This window comes from Meles meles, chromosome 7 (assembly GCF_922984935.1).
Source record: "Meles meles chromosome 7, mMelMel3.1 paternal haplotype, whole genome shotgun sequence".
Lineage (NCBI taxonomy): Eukaryota > Metazoa > Chordata > Mammalia > Carnivora > Mustelidae > Meles > Meles meles.
Genome location: NC_060072.1, coordinates 110,990,594 through 111,009,595, shown reverse-complemented (window position 1 = coordinate 111,009,595; position 19,002 = coordinate 110,990,594). Strand labels below are relative to the sequence as shown.

Here is a 19,002-nt window from a genome sequence, read left to right as displayed (position 1 = left end):
ACTCCCAGCCTGAAACCCAGGGTCAAAAGCCAGTCCTTCCGCGAACCTTCAAGCTATTCCAGCGCGTTCATCACTGGTCTCCATACCCCATCCCTCAACACACACACACACACACACACACCACCACCACCACCACCACCACCATCACCAAAAAGCTGGGGAGAAAGGGTCAATGCATTCAGTGCCTTCAAATCTGTCAGGAGGAGAAGAACGTAAAGCCCGCACTGGTAACTTTTTCGGTTCTCTACTCTTTGGTTCGTCACCATCACTGATCTGAGGTAATCATTTGGCTTCTCTTCTCTCTCTCTCCTGAAACTCGAGCCCCTATTTATGTCTCATCACCCCTTCAGTTATTAAACCACAGCAACCCCTTCCTTGTAAATATTCATGTTTTTCCAGGTCTGCCTTCCCTACCTCCAATACCCTCCTTCTCTCCTCCTGCAAAAAAACCAAAGCCGGCCATCAAGGAAAGGGGGATGGGGAATGGAGGGGAGACAGGGATCCTGTGCTTTTTCACCTGAGAACTGCATCCAGAAATGGAGGCAAAATTGCTCCCGTGAATTATATAATCACTGCAGCTTCAAGGGAGAGAACTGGAATTCAGGTTGCCATAGTGTTTGTTGGCATGTTGCTGGAAAAGCAGAGCTCCCGGCCACGGCTCCCTCACTCCTGTCCCTCCATCTTTCTCACAAACCTCTCCAGGGTCACTGCTCCTACTTTTAACGAGTGATCCCTGCATATGTGTGGGGTGGGGGAAGGGGATGCAGAGGGACAAAGGGGCAAAAGAAAGGAAAGGGACTAAGAGGGGTTTCTCCTGCACTAAGAGGGGACCTGGTAAACTAGTGAAGATTATCGTTATGTGAATAACAATTCTTACCACAGTATACTGCCATTGTTAGTGACAGTAAGGACAATACTACTGAGCTCTCTTTGAGGCTGCTCATGCTGAGTTGAGAACCTGGAAGGGAGATATCCATCCCCACTCTTCACAAATATCACCCTTTCCTTTGTGTCTCTCATCTTCAAGCTCCTATTGCATCCACTGCTCCATCTGCCTAGAAGTGGACAGGGGGACAGATGACAGATGGGGTCATGGCATAGAGAAATCCAGGGACAGAAGCTGCCCTTATGACAAAGCCCTGGCTCACCCAAGAACCCATGGGCCTTGACAAAATTCCTTCTACCGATGGGTCAAAGTCTACACACTGCCACCCCAGCTGGAAAGCAGAGGGGCAGCTAGCTCCAAAATCAGTTTCAGGTTGGACAGAGACCAGGCAGGTAGCTCTAAAGGAGGGGGGCTCTGTCCCCAAATGGTGGAGATGGGGGCAGAAGGAGGAGGAGGAGGCCGGAAAGAAGAGACATGGAGGCAAACCCACCACCAGGCTGGGGTCCTCAGAGAATCACCAGAAGTACCCCAGGAAGTAACAGGACCAACAGCGACAGGTAATCAGGAGGATGCAATTGACAGGAAGAGTGTAAACAGGGAGGCTTGGGAGACTGGGAGAGAAAAAGGGAAGACTACACCCAAAAGAGGCAGAGAAAGCCATGGAGACAAGACAGAGATGAAGCTGGAGGCTGCCACACTCCAGCAAGACCATCCCTCCACACTCCATCATAACCTGAGCTGCTGAGCAATGCCAAAACATAATAACTTGTTAATATGGGGGTGGGGGGGTAGAGAAAGTTTCCAAGAAGTGGGGAGTTACCTGAAAGCCTTTCCCCCTCACTGCGGGGAGCTGGTGACACTTGATGCCAAGGATGGAGATTCTGGGAAAACACTGGGCAATAGTGTGGAGCCTCGTGAGCTCGGCACACCCTTTCATTATTTCCTTAAAACATGAAAAAGCAAAGCCCACACACCGCCCGAATTCTAACTGCTTACATCCTCAGGTGCTAGCCCACATGTGGATGCGAATCAGAATACACGGGGCGTGGGTGCACTTGGGGTCAATGGCAGGAGAGAGGTGGGTGGGTGTAGGTGAGCCGAGAGAGAGAGGGAGATGGGGAGAGGAAGACCCAGGGACCGAGGGAGGGAGAAAGGAGAAAGGCAGCCGAGAGAGAGGAAGAGAGAGAGGGAGCGAGGCAGACGGGAAAGAGGGAGAGAGGCGCCGAGACTCACATCTGCATCCCGGGCCCCCACCCGCCACCTGGAGCGCGCTGCCGGAGAGAAGGGACGCCGGCAGCGAGCGGGATGCCCGGCGGCGGCCCGGGGCGCGAGGCCGACCTGGGGCGGGGTGCGCGCGCGCGCTCCCAGCCGCGCCCCGATCCAGGAGAGGGACCCCAGCCCCCCGGGCCCCGCGGCGCTGGCGCCCGCGCCCCCATCCCCCTCTCCCCCTCCCGCCCCGCTGGCCGGGCAGTTGGGCTCTCCAGGCAAACGCGAGAAAGCGAGGCAGAGCAGACACTTGGGGAACTTTTCCCCCTCGCCTGGAAATTCATAGGAAACACATGCTCTGGAGAAGCCGGGCACGGGGAGGGGGAGGGGCGGGAATTTTCCGCTCCCGCTCGCCGGCGGCTCCGGCCCAGGTCCCGCTGGGCTCCCGGCCGATCGGGCGAGACCGAGGCGCCCCGCCGCCGGGCGCCCCTCGCGGCCACAGCCCGGGGTAACTCCGCAGGGACCGGCCCGGGGGCCACGGGGAGCGCGCGGGGGAGAGCGGGAGACGGGTGGAGAGGGCAGGGAGACCGGGCTGGAGCCCCGGCGAGGCGGCGGGGTCCAGCCTTACCTTGATGGTTTTCCTCTGGAATGTACATCCTCGTGTTCTCATTGACCATGGACCAAAAATTGTTTTAAAAGGAGAAGAAGCCACGAAGAGGAAGAAATGGCAAAACACCCCCAAGCGGGTCTGGATTAAATCCCTCCTCCGAGGTCGGCTTTCGTGCAAAATTCAAGGAAGCCGTAGATCTGCAGTATTTCTTCTTCCCTTCTGATGATTACCTGATTCCCATTATTGCATCAAACACCAAAAACTGCTCCTTTCCACTACTGCCTCCTTTTGTGAAATTGTAATGCATCCTCAGTACATCCGGGCCCCTTCCAAGAATTTAGCACCGCACCTCTGGCGGCTACACCATTTGAAAAAAATCAATCGAGAGAGGCAGAGCAAGAAGAGGCGGAAAGGAGGGGAGTGGGGGAACGGCGGACCCCCGGGCAGGGGAGAGGGGGTCCGCCCGGGCCAGCAGGGGGCTGAAACGTCTCCGCCCGCTTGTGCCGAGTCCTCCCCGAGGCCCCCCGTCGGCTTTTCTCTGTCAAAAAGATCCAGCAACTCCTGAGGGCGAGCAGGCAGGAAGAGGCGCCGCCGCCGCCGCTCCGGGCCGCGCCGCGCCGAGCGCCGTTCTGGCAGGGAGCTGTTTCTGCAGAGGCAGGGAGAGGGAGACACCGGGCGCGCGAGAGAGCGCCGTGCTCACTGCCGCCCAGCCCAGCCCCGCCGCGCCGCGCCCGCGCCCTCCCCTGCCCGCGCCCGCCCGCCCGGCGCGCTGGAGGCAGACGCGCTGAACGCTTCCAGATGTGGCGGCGGCGGCGGCGGCGGCGCGCGGGGAGCCGGGCGCACGGCGCAGGGCGCACGGCGAGGACTTGAGCCCGAAGTTGAGCACCCGCTCGGGCCCTCGGCCGCGCCGCGCGAGCCAGCCTGCTACCCACATGACGTCAAGGGGAGCCAGGCGAGGCGGCCGGCCGGCAGAGGGGCGGGGGAGTGGGGCCGCGCGGGGCGCCCCCGGGGGAGGACGAGGGGCACGGGCGGGCCCGGGCGCGGACACACCCCCTCGCGCCCGGCCGCGGGCACCGCGCCACCGCGCCCCCCCCAACCACCGCCACACACACACACACACACACACACACACACACACACACACACACCCTGCCCACCCCCGGCCCCCCGCCCTCGTTATCCTCGGCGGCACCCGCGCGTCCCTGCGCGGCCGACCAGGACGGGAAGGCCTCTGTGAGCGGAATTCCAAGAGGGGGGAATACAATCTGCCCAACTACCAGAGTCTCTTTGCAGATCGGGCCACCGAACAAAACAGCAAAATGAGCCGTGATTCCGTGATTCTGTTTGATCAATTATAATCAGAGCGGTTGTAGAAGTGACATGGAGACGCGAGGATGGGAAGAGGAGGGGAGAGAGAGAGAAAGGGCTGGAGAGGCGGGGCCTCGTAGGCTAGGCGGTGGTGCCCAGATGTCAGAACAGATTAATAGACCCAGGTTTTCTAATTCCTTGGAGGCAGCGGAGCACGTGTGCTACTAGGATATCCTTACCTACTTCTCTTAATTATTTCTGCCACTCCCGAAGGAATCTATTGAGCGCCTCTCCTTCCCAGAGAAGCAAACATTTCTCTCCACCACTCAGCAACCACAGCAAGTTCCAGGGCACCCCCTGCAGGCCCGGGCGGCTCTAGAGTGGGCCTTCGTCAGCCATAGCCCAGGAGCCTACAGGTCCCTCGGGGAAGACCAGCACCTTCCTGCCTTCAGACCGCCTAGCCTCCCATTCACCCTTCTTCGTTGGGGATCCCATCTGTCCCCGTGCCCTCAAGCAACTGTCTATATCAAATTTGAATCTCCCACAGACACCTCTCTTCCTGAGCGCCAGGCAACACGGCCAACCCCAGTCTCCACTTGAGAGTCTGATAGACATCTCGAACCTGACATATCCAAGCACTGAATTCCTTATATTCTGTGCAAAACCTACTCCTCCCACAGCCTTCCCCATCTTGGTTGATGGGGCCAAACACCTGGAGTCATTTTTGACATCCTTTCCGTTCTACCTTCAGATAGGTCCAGAATGTGTCCAGGTCTCAGTTTCTCCCCTGCTGCCCCCCTCTCCCCCCAGATCTGAGCCAACACCATCCTTCACCTGAGTTTCTGCTGTAGCTGATTTCCCTTCCCCTCCCCACCTTTGGAATATTCCTGATACAGTAGTCAAATCACTGCCCTCCTCTGTTCAAAACCCCCCAGTGATTCCTATTGCACTTAGTGAAAGCCAAGTTCCTTAGAGTAGCCTACAAGGACCCCAATGAACAGCAGTGTACACCTTTTAGCTCCTACTGCTCTCCCAGCCATACTGGCCTCCTTGGTATTCACCAAGCACTGCAGGAATGATCTCTCATACCTCCCACCATGCCCACGTCTTCTCTCTCTGTGTCTCTCTGTGCTTCTCTCTCTTGTGCTCTCTCTCTCTCTCTCTCTAACACACACACACACACACACACCCTGAGCCCTTTGTTCCAGCTGCCCCACTGAGGAACACTCTTTCTGCAGATGTCCTCTTGGTAAACTCCCTTATTTCCTTCCAGACTTTGGGCAAATGTCACTTTCTCAATGAGGCTCATCCTAACCACCATATTTAGTATTGCAACCTGCCGAACACCTCCTCCCCACTGCCAATATCCCCCTTTCTCTACTTTTTCCATGGTATTTAATCCCTGTCTAACACACTGTGTAGCCTAATTTTTCATTAATTGTATTGTTCATTGTCTGTATGCCCCACTAAAATGTGAAACCCATGAGGACAGGGATCTTTGTATATTTTGTTCACCATTGTATCTCAAGTGCATACAACAATGTCTGGCAGACAGCCGTTACTTAATAAATAGGGGCCGAATGAATGAATGAACGAATGAGCAGCGGAGGTGGTTTAGCTGTGCTACAATTCACTGTACCAAAATGCCTCCCTCTGTCACCTGCTTGGTAACAGAAACCTCACCACTCCAGCTTCTGTCCTCTGGCCAAAGTTTTTGGTCACAGGTAAAAATGCACATGCCCCTGGGAAAGGCATTAAGCTTTATCAGTGATCTTCATCCTACGGTGAGCAGTCTGGATTATACAAGTGCCTACCTTTAGAAAAGCAGTCTTGATTTAGAAACAGTCTAGATTTATTGGTTATGAGAGAAATCTGACTTCTTTACCATTCTGGTGTTTTCATACTCAATTTTCAATCTAATACAGAAGATTATAAATGACACAAAGCCAAATATCTCCTCTGTTTAGCTTTCAGAAGCATTATAGTCCTGTGTTTCAGAGGCCTACATAACCTGGTTATTTGTTTAATATTGAAATTGGTTTGCATCCTCTATACACACTGTATTACAGAAATACTAATAGCTAACACCATTGAGCGATGTGTACTGTGGTATGCTTCACAGGTCTTACTCATGCCGTCCTCACTGCAGCCCCATAAAGTAGCTGTTATTATTAGCATCCCCATTTTATAAATATGGACACCGAGACTAAGAGACTTAAGTTATATGTCCAGGGTCACCCAGCAGGAAAACTGTGGAGCCTGGGTTTAGCCCAGGAGTGTCTTACTCCACAAACATTCTCTCTAAGAAGGGATGTTTGTGGGTGATCTGGGGTGGGTAGAAGGATGAAGAGTTTAAAATGACAGTAAAATGACTGCAAAATGTGCTTCAGGGAATTCAGATAACAGAACAAAGTGTGTGGGAGTTACGGGGGGTACATGCTGGATTTATAGCCAGGCTTTTCTAAAGGTAGGCACTGTATAAATCTAGCAAGTAAATATTACCTTCATGCTTCTTTAGCTTCATTTTTCACTTCTCTTTTCAGCTGTGAAATGTGTTCTTTCTTTTCCAGAAAGAGGTATTTCCTAAATATTTGGTCTTGCATTGAACACCCATATCTCGGCTTCTAACTTTGGAACATAGCCCTTGGTGATCTCTTTCGAGGTAACAAATTCTCAACATGATAAACGGAAACCATTCTGAATTCTGATTTGGGGATTTGGGAGGCGGTGGGAGGAGCAGGTGAAGTCTTTCTTTCTCTTTGAATGCCTGATCTGATTCTCCAGCAAAAGGTGCTCTCCTCTGCCAGAGTTCTTCATTTGTGCCACCCAGTCTATGTGCTGATATGTTTCTACATAGTATTATATTTGTATATGAATGTGCCTTGCTCTAACCCCCACTACCTTTTAAATGTCTTAAGGAAGAGAACTGTGTACGTTTTTCTTTGGTATAGCATAATGTGTTGTACATATGGACACTCAATGCACATTGAGTGCGTTGATTTACTCTGGAAAAGATTTTCTAATGCAACCACAAATATTTCCTTTGGAAGGAATTCAGAGTGCACTAAATTTGTTAATTGTGGTGTTTGTGTAAAAGTAAAAAATCTTGGAAACAATCTAAATATCCATTTAAAATTTGGTTAAATAATATCTTTGAGAGGTTATCCACATATAAAAAGTCATGTTCTTCAGAACAACCCTACGAGGGCAGTCCTTTTGGCCCCATTTTACAGGTGAGAAACCAAGAGCACAGAGGCCCAACTCCCTTGCCCATTTTCAGAGCTAGTAAAGGTTGGAAGACTGGGGATTTGAACTCCAGCAGTCTGTCTTCCGAGTCTATGCTATTAACCACTTAGAGATAAACTAGATACATTCATGCCATGAAATCCTTACATACATGTGAATAATATTAAGGTATAATGTTAGTGACTTGGAAAAAAACTATTTACACTAGAAGAAAAACAGGTTACAAAATATCATGGATGCCCTTTTTCTTTTAAAAACAGGTCTATATTTGAACTAGGAAAAAGACAACATAGAGTTCGCACCAAAGTGTTCACAAAAGCTGTCTTTGGGAGGCAGGATCACAGGTAGATTTCTCTTGTTTTCTGTCTGACCCAAGACTTCAAATGCCAGGTTGCCAGGGAAGATGGGAATCAGAAGGCTCTGCTTCAATGTGCCTTCCAAAGTTACCCTCTTTCCCTCAACAGGGCCGAGTAGTGGAACCAAGGGACAATAAGCATGGTGGCTTTATGTTGGCCCAACTTGACCAAGCTGAAACTGTATTTCCCAGAACTACCTTCCCTGTGTGGTTCCAGGTCAGGATTGCCCACAACAGATATTTGCGGAGCATTTAGAAGGTGGAAGTGAAGCAGCAGCTCTTGTGCGGTCAAAGTTGGCACGTGGCTATGATGGCTGCTTCAAACTTGCAACACCTTGTGACTCATCTGGGCACTTTGCCCTGTTAGTGTGGGTCCACAGCTGCCCCACATCCTGCTAGATCTTCCCCTTTTCAGCTATTCTGAGCCAGAGCAAAGCTATGTCTGGGCCTGCGGTTAAGGGTACCAGCTTTTGGTTTCAAAATCAAGGTTGGAAGTGGTGAAAGAAAAATAAAAATAAAAATTGCAGTTGTTTTTAGGGGTTTTACCTTGGCCTCGCTCTCTCCCACCTCACATCTAGCTTTTCTTCCAGACTCTGGTCCTGCTGATCTATAGGGACTTCAGACCTATCACTGGGTAAGGTCTCAGCCCAAAGACCAATCCCTTGCCTCCTGTCACTCATGGTGGTACTTCTTCCTCAGTCAAACCTAACTCATGCACATTGACTTGTCCCATGTCACTTGTCTGGATGTTTCCATGAGCAAATAATAGATAGTACCTGGCATATAGGTGCCCTTGACATATATTGTTGAGTTCATACTAATTACCATCACTTAATAACACTTAGTGAGTGTCAGGTACTATGGCAGGTACTTCAACCACAGTTTAAGTACTTGGTGTTTGGAGACTTATAAGCTGTGGGAATGTGGACACCTGGTTTACCTCCTAATGCCCAGTTTCAAAATGGAACTAACAATGGTACCTACCTCTCTATGGAACTTGGGAGGATTAAAAATCCAGGTAAGGTGTGTGTGATGTGCTCATTTCATGTTTTCCGTTATCATCCTTTATCCCCATAAGAAAGACTTGCCAAATGTCCAATATGTGACTTTACCACAGCCCTGCCAAAGAGACTTAACCACCCTCATTTAAAAATATAAAACAATAGCTAAGAGATTAACTTTCTTGCCCAAGGTTGCTTGGTCATTAAGTGGTAAAACTGAGATTTGAACCCAAGTCCATGCAAATCGAGAGGCTATGAACAATCCACTCTACTACACAAGACAGTTCAGGTACTGGAACTAAAATGGTGGTGAGCACAAGGCTCCAGGAAAACTCATGCCACTCACAATTCAGAGAACAGAGTTGAAGAGGTTATAGAGTGACCCTTTCCTTCCTTCTGAGACACCTGTAACAACCCTGCTGCCTTCCCAACCCATGTCAGTATTGAAGAAGCTCTATTGGGAGAGTTCTTCCTTATATCACATTGAAATCTCTCCTCCTCACCTATTTGTCTAGAAACCACAGGACAAAACAGATCCTTGCTAACCCAATGTGTTGTCTTTATATATTGCATTTAAGGAGAGCTCCCTAGAAACTCAGCCCAAAATTTCAATCCCAAGGTGAGACCAGACTGTGTGGAGCATGGGAGAAATTCTAATCTCATCCTACAGCAGCCTCATGTAGCAGGGATAACATTGTGGTGACATACTTATCCTTGAGACTTTCAAAAAAAAAAAACAAAACCCAAAGGCAGAAAGCAGCAAGATGGTCGATGGTCTGATCCTGAGGACTAGCTATCCTTGGCAGAGAACTCATATACCACATGCGAGTTCAAATTATGGCACTCTCTTTCTACTTCAGCAAGTCACAACAATAGACTGTTCCCCTGTTTGCCCCATCTGCAAAATGGGCCCAAGTGTCCTCCTCTCTCATGACTCTTTGCAATGAAAAGCCAATACCAAAAAAACAGCTAATTCATGGGGGCAGGAGCAAGATGGTAGAGGAGTAGGAGACCTAAATATCATGGAGTCCCAGGAGATCAGCCAGATAGTTATCAAACCATTCTGAGCACCTACAAACTCAACAGGATATCAAAGAGAAGAAGAACTGCAATTCTAGGAGCAGAAAATCAACCACCTTCTGAAGGTAGGATGTGTGGAGAAGTGAATCCAAGGTGATACACAGGAAGAGAGACTGCAGGGGTGGGGGGCGATTCCCAGCAAGTGGTAGAGCAGTGGAACACAACATTAGAACTTTTAGAAGTTGACTCCACTGAGGGACATTGCTCCAGAGCCTAAGCAGGGGTGGAGCTCTCGTGGGGACAGTGTGCTCTCAGGACCCATGGGGTCACAGGAAGACTGGGGGTGCCTGGGTGTGGCAGAGCTCCCAGATATCAGAGTGGGGAAACCAGCTGCAAAGACAGAGACAAGGAAGGGGCTCACAGCTTGGGGTTACCTTAAACCATGATCCAAGGCACAGTCAGACCACTGCTCTCCAAGCAGGGACCCCATAAGTGGCAGATTTGAGGAGACCCCCCTCCTTCCTCCTCTGGGAGGAGTGGCACAAGAGTGTGCTGCAAGAATCAACTAGGTTTGGAAACTCCAAATGGGATCATGTGCCAGAGATAGAAATGCTCAGTCATAGGCTGGGTGAGTGATCGGAGTGCGGGATACAGGGGGTGGGGGCGTTCGGAGAGGGGATTGACTGCTTTTCTCTGAGAGCACACTAAGGAGTGGGGCCCTGAGCTCTCAGCTCCCCTGGACCAAAGAATGGGAGACCACCATGTTCATTCCTATCCTCCAAAGCTGTATAGAAAGCATTCAGGGAACAAAAGCTCCCGAGAGTGAACCCAAACAGATTGCTTAACCTGGCCCCTGACAAGGGCAGTGCAATTTCACCTCAGGCAAAGACATCTGAGAATCACTGCAAGTGGCCCTCCCCCAGAAGATCAGCAAGAACATCCAGCCTAGACCAAGTTCACGGATCAATGAGAACCGTGGAACTCCAGTGCTAAGGGAAAGCAACACCTAGAATTCTTGGCATTTTCCCCATGATCCTTTACTCTTGCAAAGTTAAATTTTTTTAATTTTATTTTTTTCTATTCTATTTTTTAAAATTTTTTCTTTCTTATTTTAACATTTTTAACTATTTTATCTTATCGATACTTTAAAAAAATCTTTATTAATTTTCATTGTTATAGTCATAATCTATCCTTTTGTTGTATTTAACTTATTTTTTATATACATGTAGGTTTTTCTTTCTTTAAAATTTTAGGACAAAATTTCTTCTAATAGATCAAAATATACCCTAAATCTAGGGCATGACTTTCTTCTAGTCTCCAGTCTGATCACATTCTTTCCTCTTTTTTTTTCTTTTTCAACCAACTTCTTAACTTATCAATTCTTTTTTTAGAATCCTTTTTAATTTTCATCTTTACAGTCATATTCCATCCCTTCATCATGTTTGCCCTTATTTTTATATATACATAAGTTTTTCTTTCTTTAAAATTTTTGGAGGTAGTTTCTTCAAACAGACCAAAATATACCCAAAATCAAGTGTGTGGCTCTGTTCTATTCACCAATCTAATATATATATTAGATTGGTGAATAGAAAAAAAAAAAAAATATATATATATATATATATATATATATATTTCCCCCCCCCTCCTTTCTTCTCCTCCTGGTTCCTGGTTTCAGGTCTCTTCTGATTTAGTTAGTGTATATTTTTCTGAGGGTGTTGCTTCACTTTTAGTATTTTGTTCTTTCATTCATCTATTCTTATCTGGATAAAATGTCAAGGTGGAAAAGCTCACCTCAAAAAAAAGAACAAGAAGCTGGTACTGATGGCTAGGGACCTAATCAATATGGACATCAGTAATATGTCAGAACTAAAGTTCAGAATGATGATTATCAAGGTGCTAGCTGAGCTCAAAAAAAGCATGAAAGATACTAGAGAATCCCCTTCTGGAGAAATAAAAACCCTTTCTGGAGAAATAAAGGAACTAAAATCTAACCAACTTGAAATCAAAAAAGCTACTAATGAGGTGCAATAAAAAATGGAGGCTCTTAGTGCTAGGATTAATGAGACAGAAGAGAAAATTGGTGATATAGAAGACCAAATGATGGAGAATAAAGAAGCTGAGAAAAAGAGAGACAAACAACTACTGGACCATGAGGGGCAAATTTGAGATATAAGTGATACTATAAGATGAAACAATATTGGGATAATTAGGATCCCAGAAAAAGAAAAAGAAAGAGGGGCAGAAGGTATATTGGAGCAAATTATGGTAGAGAATTTCCTTAATTTGGCAAAGGGAACAAGCATCAAAATCCAGGAGGCAAAGAGAAGCCCCCAAAATCAATAAGCATAGGTCCACACCCAGGCATCTAAAAATAAAACTTACAAGTCTCAGAGACAAAGAGAAAATCCTGAAAGCAGTTTGGTACAAGAGGTCAGTAACCTACAATGGTAGAAATATTAGATTGGCAGTAGACCTATCCACAGAGACCTGGCAGGCCAAAAAGGACTGACATGATAAATTGAGAGCACTAAATGAGAAAAATATGCAGACGAGAATACTATATCCAGCTAGGCTGTCATTGAAAATAGAAGGAGACATAAAAAGCTTCCAGGACAAATAAAAACTAAAAGAATTTGCAAACACCAAACCAGCACTACAGGAAATATTGAAAGGGGTCCTCTAAGCAAAGAGAGACTAAAAGTAACATAGACCAGAAAAGAACAGAGACATTACCCAGTAACAGTTACCTTACAGACAATACAATGACACTAAATTCATATCTTTCAATAGTTACCCTGAATGTATATGGGCTAAATGCCCGAATCAAAAGACACAGGGTATCAGAACAGATTAAAAAAAACCAGACCCACTGATATGCTACCTGCAAGAAACTCATTTTAGACCCAAAGATACCTCCATATTTAAAGTGAGGGGGTGGAAAAAAATTTGCCATGCTAAAGGACATCAAAAGAAAGCTGGGGTGGCAATCCTTCTATCAGATAAATTAGATTTTAAGCCAAAGATGATAAGAGATGAAGAAGGACACTATATCATGCTCAAAGGGTCTGACAACAAAAAGATCTAACAATTTTAAATATCTACGCCCCTAACATAGGAGCAGCCAATTATATAAACCCAAAATCAAAGAAATACATCAACAATAATATAATAATGGTCCTCACTGAAATGGACAGATCATCTAAGCAAAAGATCAACAAGGAAATAAAGGTTTTAGATGACACACTGGACCAGATGGACATCACAGATATATTCAGAACGTTCTACCCCAAAGCAACAGAATACACATTCTTCTCCAGTGCACATGGAACATTCTCCAGAATAGATCACATCTTGGGTCATAAATCAGGTCTCAGCCAGTACCAACAGATTAGGATCATTCCCTGCATATTTTCAGACCACAATGCTTTGAAACTAGAACTCAACCACAAGAGGAAAGTTGGAAAAAAACTCAAATATATGGAGGCTAAAGACCATCTTACTAAAGAATGAATGGGTCAAACAGGAAATTAAAGAATTTTTAAAAATCATGGAAACAAATGAAAGTGAAAACACAACTGTTCAAAATCTCTGGGACACAACAAAGGTGGTCCTGAGAGGAACATATATAGCAATACAAGTCTTTCTCAAGAAACAAGAGAAGTTTCAAGTACACAGCCTAACCCTACACCAAAAGGAACTGGAGAAAGAACATCAAAGGAAGCCTAAATCCAGCAGGAGAAGAGAAATAATAAAGATTAGAGCAGAAATCAATGAAATAGAAACCGAAAGAACAGTAGAACAAATCAGCGAAACTAGGACCTGGTTCTTTGAAAGAATTGATGATTGATAAACCCCTGGCCAGACTTATCAAAAAGAAAAGAGAAAGGACCCAAATTAATAAAATCATGAATGAAATAGGGGAGATCACAAATGTAAATACAAACAATTATAAGATATAACAATTATAAGTATAAACACAAACAATTATAAGAACATATTATGAGCAATTACACACCAGCAAATTGGACAATCTGGGAGAAATGGGTGCATTCTTAGAGATATATAAACTACCAAAACTGAACCAGGAAGAAATAGAAAACCTGAACAGACCCATAAACAGTAAGGAGATTGAAGCAGTCATCAAAAATCTCCCAAAAAACAAGAGCCCAGGGCCAGATGGCTTCCCAGGAGAATTCTACCAAACATTTAAAGAAGAATTAGTACCTATTCTCCTGAAATTGTTCCAAAAAATAGAAATGGAAGGAAAACTTACAAACTCATTTTATGAGGTCAGCATTACCTTGATCCCAAAACCAAAGACTCCAACATAAAGGAGAATTACAGGCCACTATCCTTGATGAACACGGATGCAAAAATTCTCACCAAAATACTAGCCAATAGGATCCACATTATGTTAAAAGGATTATTCACCATGACCAAGTGGGATTTATTCCTGGGCTGCAAGCTTGGTTCAACATCTGCAAATCAATCAATGTGATACAATACATTAATAAAAAAAAGGACAAGAACCATATGATACTCTCAACTGATGCTGAAAAAACATTTGACAAAGTACAGCATCCTTTCTTGATCAAAAGTCTTCACAGGGTAGGGATAAAGGGTACATACCTTGATATCATAAAAGCCATCTATGAAAAACCCACAGCAAATATCATTCTCAATGGGGAGAAACTGAGAGCTTTTCTCCTAAGGTCAACATGACAGGACTGTCCACTACCACCACTGCTATTCAACATAGTACTAGAAGTCCTAGCCTCAGTAATCAGACAACAAAAAGAAATAAAAGGCATCTGAATTGGCAAAGAAGTCAAACTCGTACTCTTTACAGATGATATGATGCTTTATGTTGAAAACCCAGAAGACTCCACTCCAAAACTGCTAGAACTCATACAGGAATTCAGTAAAGTGTCAGGATATAAAATCAAAGCACAGAAATCAGTTGCATTTCTATACACCAAGAGCAAGACAGAAGGAAGAGAAATTAAAGAACCAATCCCATTTACATTGCACCCAAAACCATTAGATACCTAGGAATAAGTCTAACCAAAGAGGTAAAGAATCAATACTCAGAAAACTATAGAGTACTCATGAAAGAAATTGAGGAAGACACAAAGGCACGGAAAAACGTTCCATGCTCATGAATGGGAAGAACAAATATTGTGAAAATATCTATGCTACCTCGAGCAATCTACACATTTAATGCAATTCCCATCAAAATACCATCAGGTTATTTTCAACGAAATGGAACAAAGAATCCTAAAATTTATATGGAACCAGAAAAGACCCCAAGCAGCCAGAGGAAGGTTGAAAAAGAAAGCCATAGTTGGCAGCATCACAATTCCAGACTTCAAGCTCTATTAAAAGCTGTAATCATCAAGACAGCATGGTACTGGCACAAAAACAGACACATAGTTCAATGGAACAGAATAGAGAGCCCAGAAATGGACCCTCAACTCTATGGTCAACGAATCTTTGGCAAAGCAGGAAAGAATGTCCAATGGAAAAAAGACAGTCTCTTCAACAAATGGTGTTGGGAACATTGAACGGCTTCATGCAGAGGAATGAAACTGGACCATTTCCTTACAGCACACACAAAAATAAACTCAAAATGGTTGAAAGACCTCAATGTGAGACAGGAACCCATGAAAATCCTTGAGGAGAACACAGGCAGCAATCTCTTCGACCTCTTCTTCCTAGAAACATTGCCAAAGCCAAGGGAAGCAAGGGCAAAAATGAACTATTGGGACTCCATCAAGATCAAAAGCTTTTGCATAGCAAAGGAAACAGTGAGCAAAACCAAAAGACGACCAACAGAATGGGAGAAGATATTTGCAAATGACATATCAGATAAAAGACTAGTATCCAAAATCTATAAAGAACTTATCAAACTCAACACCAAAGAACAAAAAATCCAATCAAGAAATGGGCAAATGACATGAACAGACATTTCTGCAAAGAAGACATCCAAATGGCCAACAGACACATGAAAAAGTGCTCCACATCACTCGGCATCAGGGAAATACAGCTCAAAACCACAGTGAGATACAACCTCACACCAATCAGAATGGCTAAAATTAACCAATCAGGAAACAACAGGTGTTGGTGAGGATGTGGAGAAAGGGGAACCATCTTACACTCTTGGTGGGAATGCAAGCTGGTGCAGCCACTCTGGAAAACAGTATGGAAGTTCCTCAAAAAGTTGAAAATAGAGTTAACCTATGACCCATCAATCACACTACTGGGTATTTACCCTAAGGATACAAATGTAGTGATCTGAAGGGGCACATGCACCCCAATATTTGTAGCAGCAATGTCCACAATAGCCAAACTATGGAAAGAACCTAGATGTCCATCAACAGATGAATGGATAAAGAAGATATTATATATATACATGGATATGTATGTATATATATATGGATATGTGTATGTGTGTATGTATAGATAGATAGATAGATAGATAGATAGATAGATAGATAGATGTGTGTGTGTGTATACTATGCAGTCATCAAAAAAGTGAAATCCTCCATTTGCAATAACAGGATGGAACTAGAGGGTATTATGCTAAGCGAAATAAGTCAACCAGAGAAAGACAATTATCATATCATCTCTCTGATATAAGGAATTTGAGAGGCAGGGTGGGGGTTTATGGAGGGAAGGGAGGGGAAAAATGAAACAAGATGGGACTGGGGAGGGAGACAAACCATAAGAGACTCTTAATCTCAAGAAACAAATTGAAGGTTGCTGGGTGGGGGAGATGGGGGAGGGATATGGTGGCTAGGTTATGTACATTGGAGCGGGTATGTGCTATAGTGAGTGCTGTGAGTTATGTAAGGCTGATGATTCACAGACCTGTACCCCTGAAGCAAATAATACATTATGTGTCAATATAAATAAATAAACTAATAAAAATAAACAAATAAAATAAATCAATAAGATAAGTGAAATAAAGCAGACAGAGAAAAGAAAAGGAAAAGTGAAGTCATTAAAATGATTTTCTTAATTACTTATCAAGGCCCTGAGGAAGTTAGTTTCATATGGATGACCTGCTGATCCTCAGAAGAATCCCCCCTGAGTCAAGTCTCAGAACCAGTCCAATATTGTGTCCACATTTGAGGTGGACATCAAGGGCCATCACAAGGTGAAAGCCATTCCCACATACATTAATGTCCTAGGGCTGCCATAAAAAATTCCATTAGATGGGTGGTTTAAAGCAACAGAAATTTATTCTATCGCATTTGAAGGCTAGAAGTAAAAAAAAAAAAAAAAAAAAAATCCAGTGGAGTAATGCTCCCTTTAGGGTCTCCAGGGGATCATCCATTCTTTGCTTCTTCCAGCTTCCGGTGGTTGTTGGCATTCCCTGACTTGTGACCACATCACTCCAATCTCTGTCTCTGTGGTCACGTTGCCTCCCTCTCTTCTGGCAGCACATCCTCTTCTGCCTCACACTTATGAGAACATTTGTCCTTGACTCACTGGGTAATCCAGGATGATGTCTTCATCTCAAGACCTTTCCATTAATTACATCAACAAAGACCATTTTTGCAAGTCAGGTAACATTCACAGGTTCTGGGGATTAAGATGTGGACATATATTTTGAGGGACCACCATTCAACTTACGTACTACCTTAACTTAGACTAAGTTCCAGCACCCATTCTCATTTCAGTCTCAAGTCCAACAATCACTAGTTACTGAAACTTGGGCAATCCCTCTCTCACCTTCCACCCCACTCAGTTCTTCATTTATAAAATGAAAATTATGGGCATATGTTAAGAATTAAACAAGTGGCAAATAAATCCAGCACTGTTGCTGGATGACGGACGGCAGTCCTTTCCCTTAATATTCAACCTCACACTTACAACAATTCTATGGGTTAAATACTAACCCCAATTTTTATATTAAAGACATTGAATATTTGGAGAAGTAACTTGGCCCCACCAACTCAGTTGGGTAGGAGTGGACCTGACTTTAAACCCCATAGCTCATTCTGCTACCCAGCCTCCCTACCTCTTTACCTTCTTAACTGTTCCAGGCCAATTCCAAAAGTATTCCCTGGTGCTAGATATAAAATGTTTTCCTTTTCTTCTTTAATTTTTTGAAATTTAATCTTGTTTTCATTTTAATTCCAGTTAGTTAACATACAGTGTAGTATTAGTTTCAGGTATACAATATAGTCTTTCACTGATGATTCACAGACCTGTACCCCTGAAGCAAATAATACATTATATGTTAATAAAAACAAATACAGTCTTCCAATACTTCCATACATCACCTGGGTACTCATCACAACAAGTGCACTCCTTTATCCCCAACATCTATTTCACCCATCCCTTTGCCCAGCTCTCCTGTGTAACCATCAGTTTGTTCTCTGTAGTTAAGAGTCTGTTTCTTATGGATAAAAGACCTCAACTTGAGGTAGGACTCTATCAAAATCCTAGAGGAGAACATAGGGAGTAACCTCTTCAACATCGGCCACACCAACTTTTTTCAAGACGTGTCTCCAAAGGCAAAGGAAACAAAAGCGAAAATGAACTTTTGGGACTTCACCAAGATAAAAAGCTTCTGCACAACAAAGGAAACAGACAACAAAACAAAGAGGCAACCCACAGAATGGGAGAAGATATTCACAAATGACATTAAAGGCAAAGGGCTGATATCCAAGATCTATAATGAACTCCTCAAACTCAACACACACAAAACAGAATATCATGTCAAAAGATGGGCAGAAGTCATGAACAGACACTTCTCCAAAGAAGACATACAAATGGCCAACAGACACATGAAAAAATGTTCATCATCATTAGCCATCAGGGAAATTCAAATCAAAACCACATTGAGATACCATCTCACACCAGTTAGAATGACCAAAATTAACAAGACAAGAAGTAACAAGTGTTGGAGAGGATGTGGAGAAAGGGGAACCCTCTTACACTGTTGGTGGGAGTGCAAGCTGATGCAGCCACTTTGGAAAACGTGTGAAGATTCCTTAAGAAATTAAAAAATGAGCTACCCTATGACCCTGCAATTGCATTATTGGGTATTTAGCCCAAAGATACAGTTGTAGTGAAAAGAATGGCCATATGTACCTTTGTTCATAGCAGCAATGGTCACAATCACCGGACTGTTGAAAGAGTCAAGATGCTCTTCAACAGACGAATGGATGAAGAAGATATTACCCATATATACAATGGAATATTACACCTCCATCAGAAAGGATGAAAACCCAACTTTTATTTCAACATGGGCGGGACTGGAGAAGATTATGCTGAGAGAAATAAGTCAAGCAGAGAAAGTCAATTATCATATGGTTTCACTTACTTGAGGAACATAAGGAATAACATGGAGGATGTT

General features: G+C 44.6%; 1 protein-coding gene across 17 annotated transcripts in view; it reads right to left on the bottom strand.

Annotated features, from left to right (window-relative positions):
- Window positions 1–3,422, bottom strand: part of CACNA1C (calcium voltage-gated channel subunit alpha1 C) — a 627,772-nt gene extending 624,350 nt beyond the window's left edge. For 8 of the 17 annotated variants that reach the window (XM_046012073.1, XM_046012070.1, XM_046012076.1 and 5 more), the window contains exon 1: window positions 2,721–3,421. In XM_046012073.1, the coding sequence (XP_045868029.1) occupies window positions 2,721–2,769 (49 nt within the window). In that variant the 5' untranslated portion in view covers window positions 2,770–3,421. Of the gene's footprint in view, window positions 1–2,720 lie in introns of all 17 variants that reach the window. The other 9 variants (XM_046012065.1, XM_046012074.1, XM_046012066.1 and 6 more) reach the window with 3 other exon arrangements.
- Window positions 3,423–19,002: the final 15,580 nt, after the last annotated feature.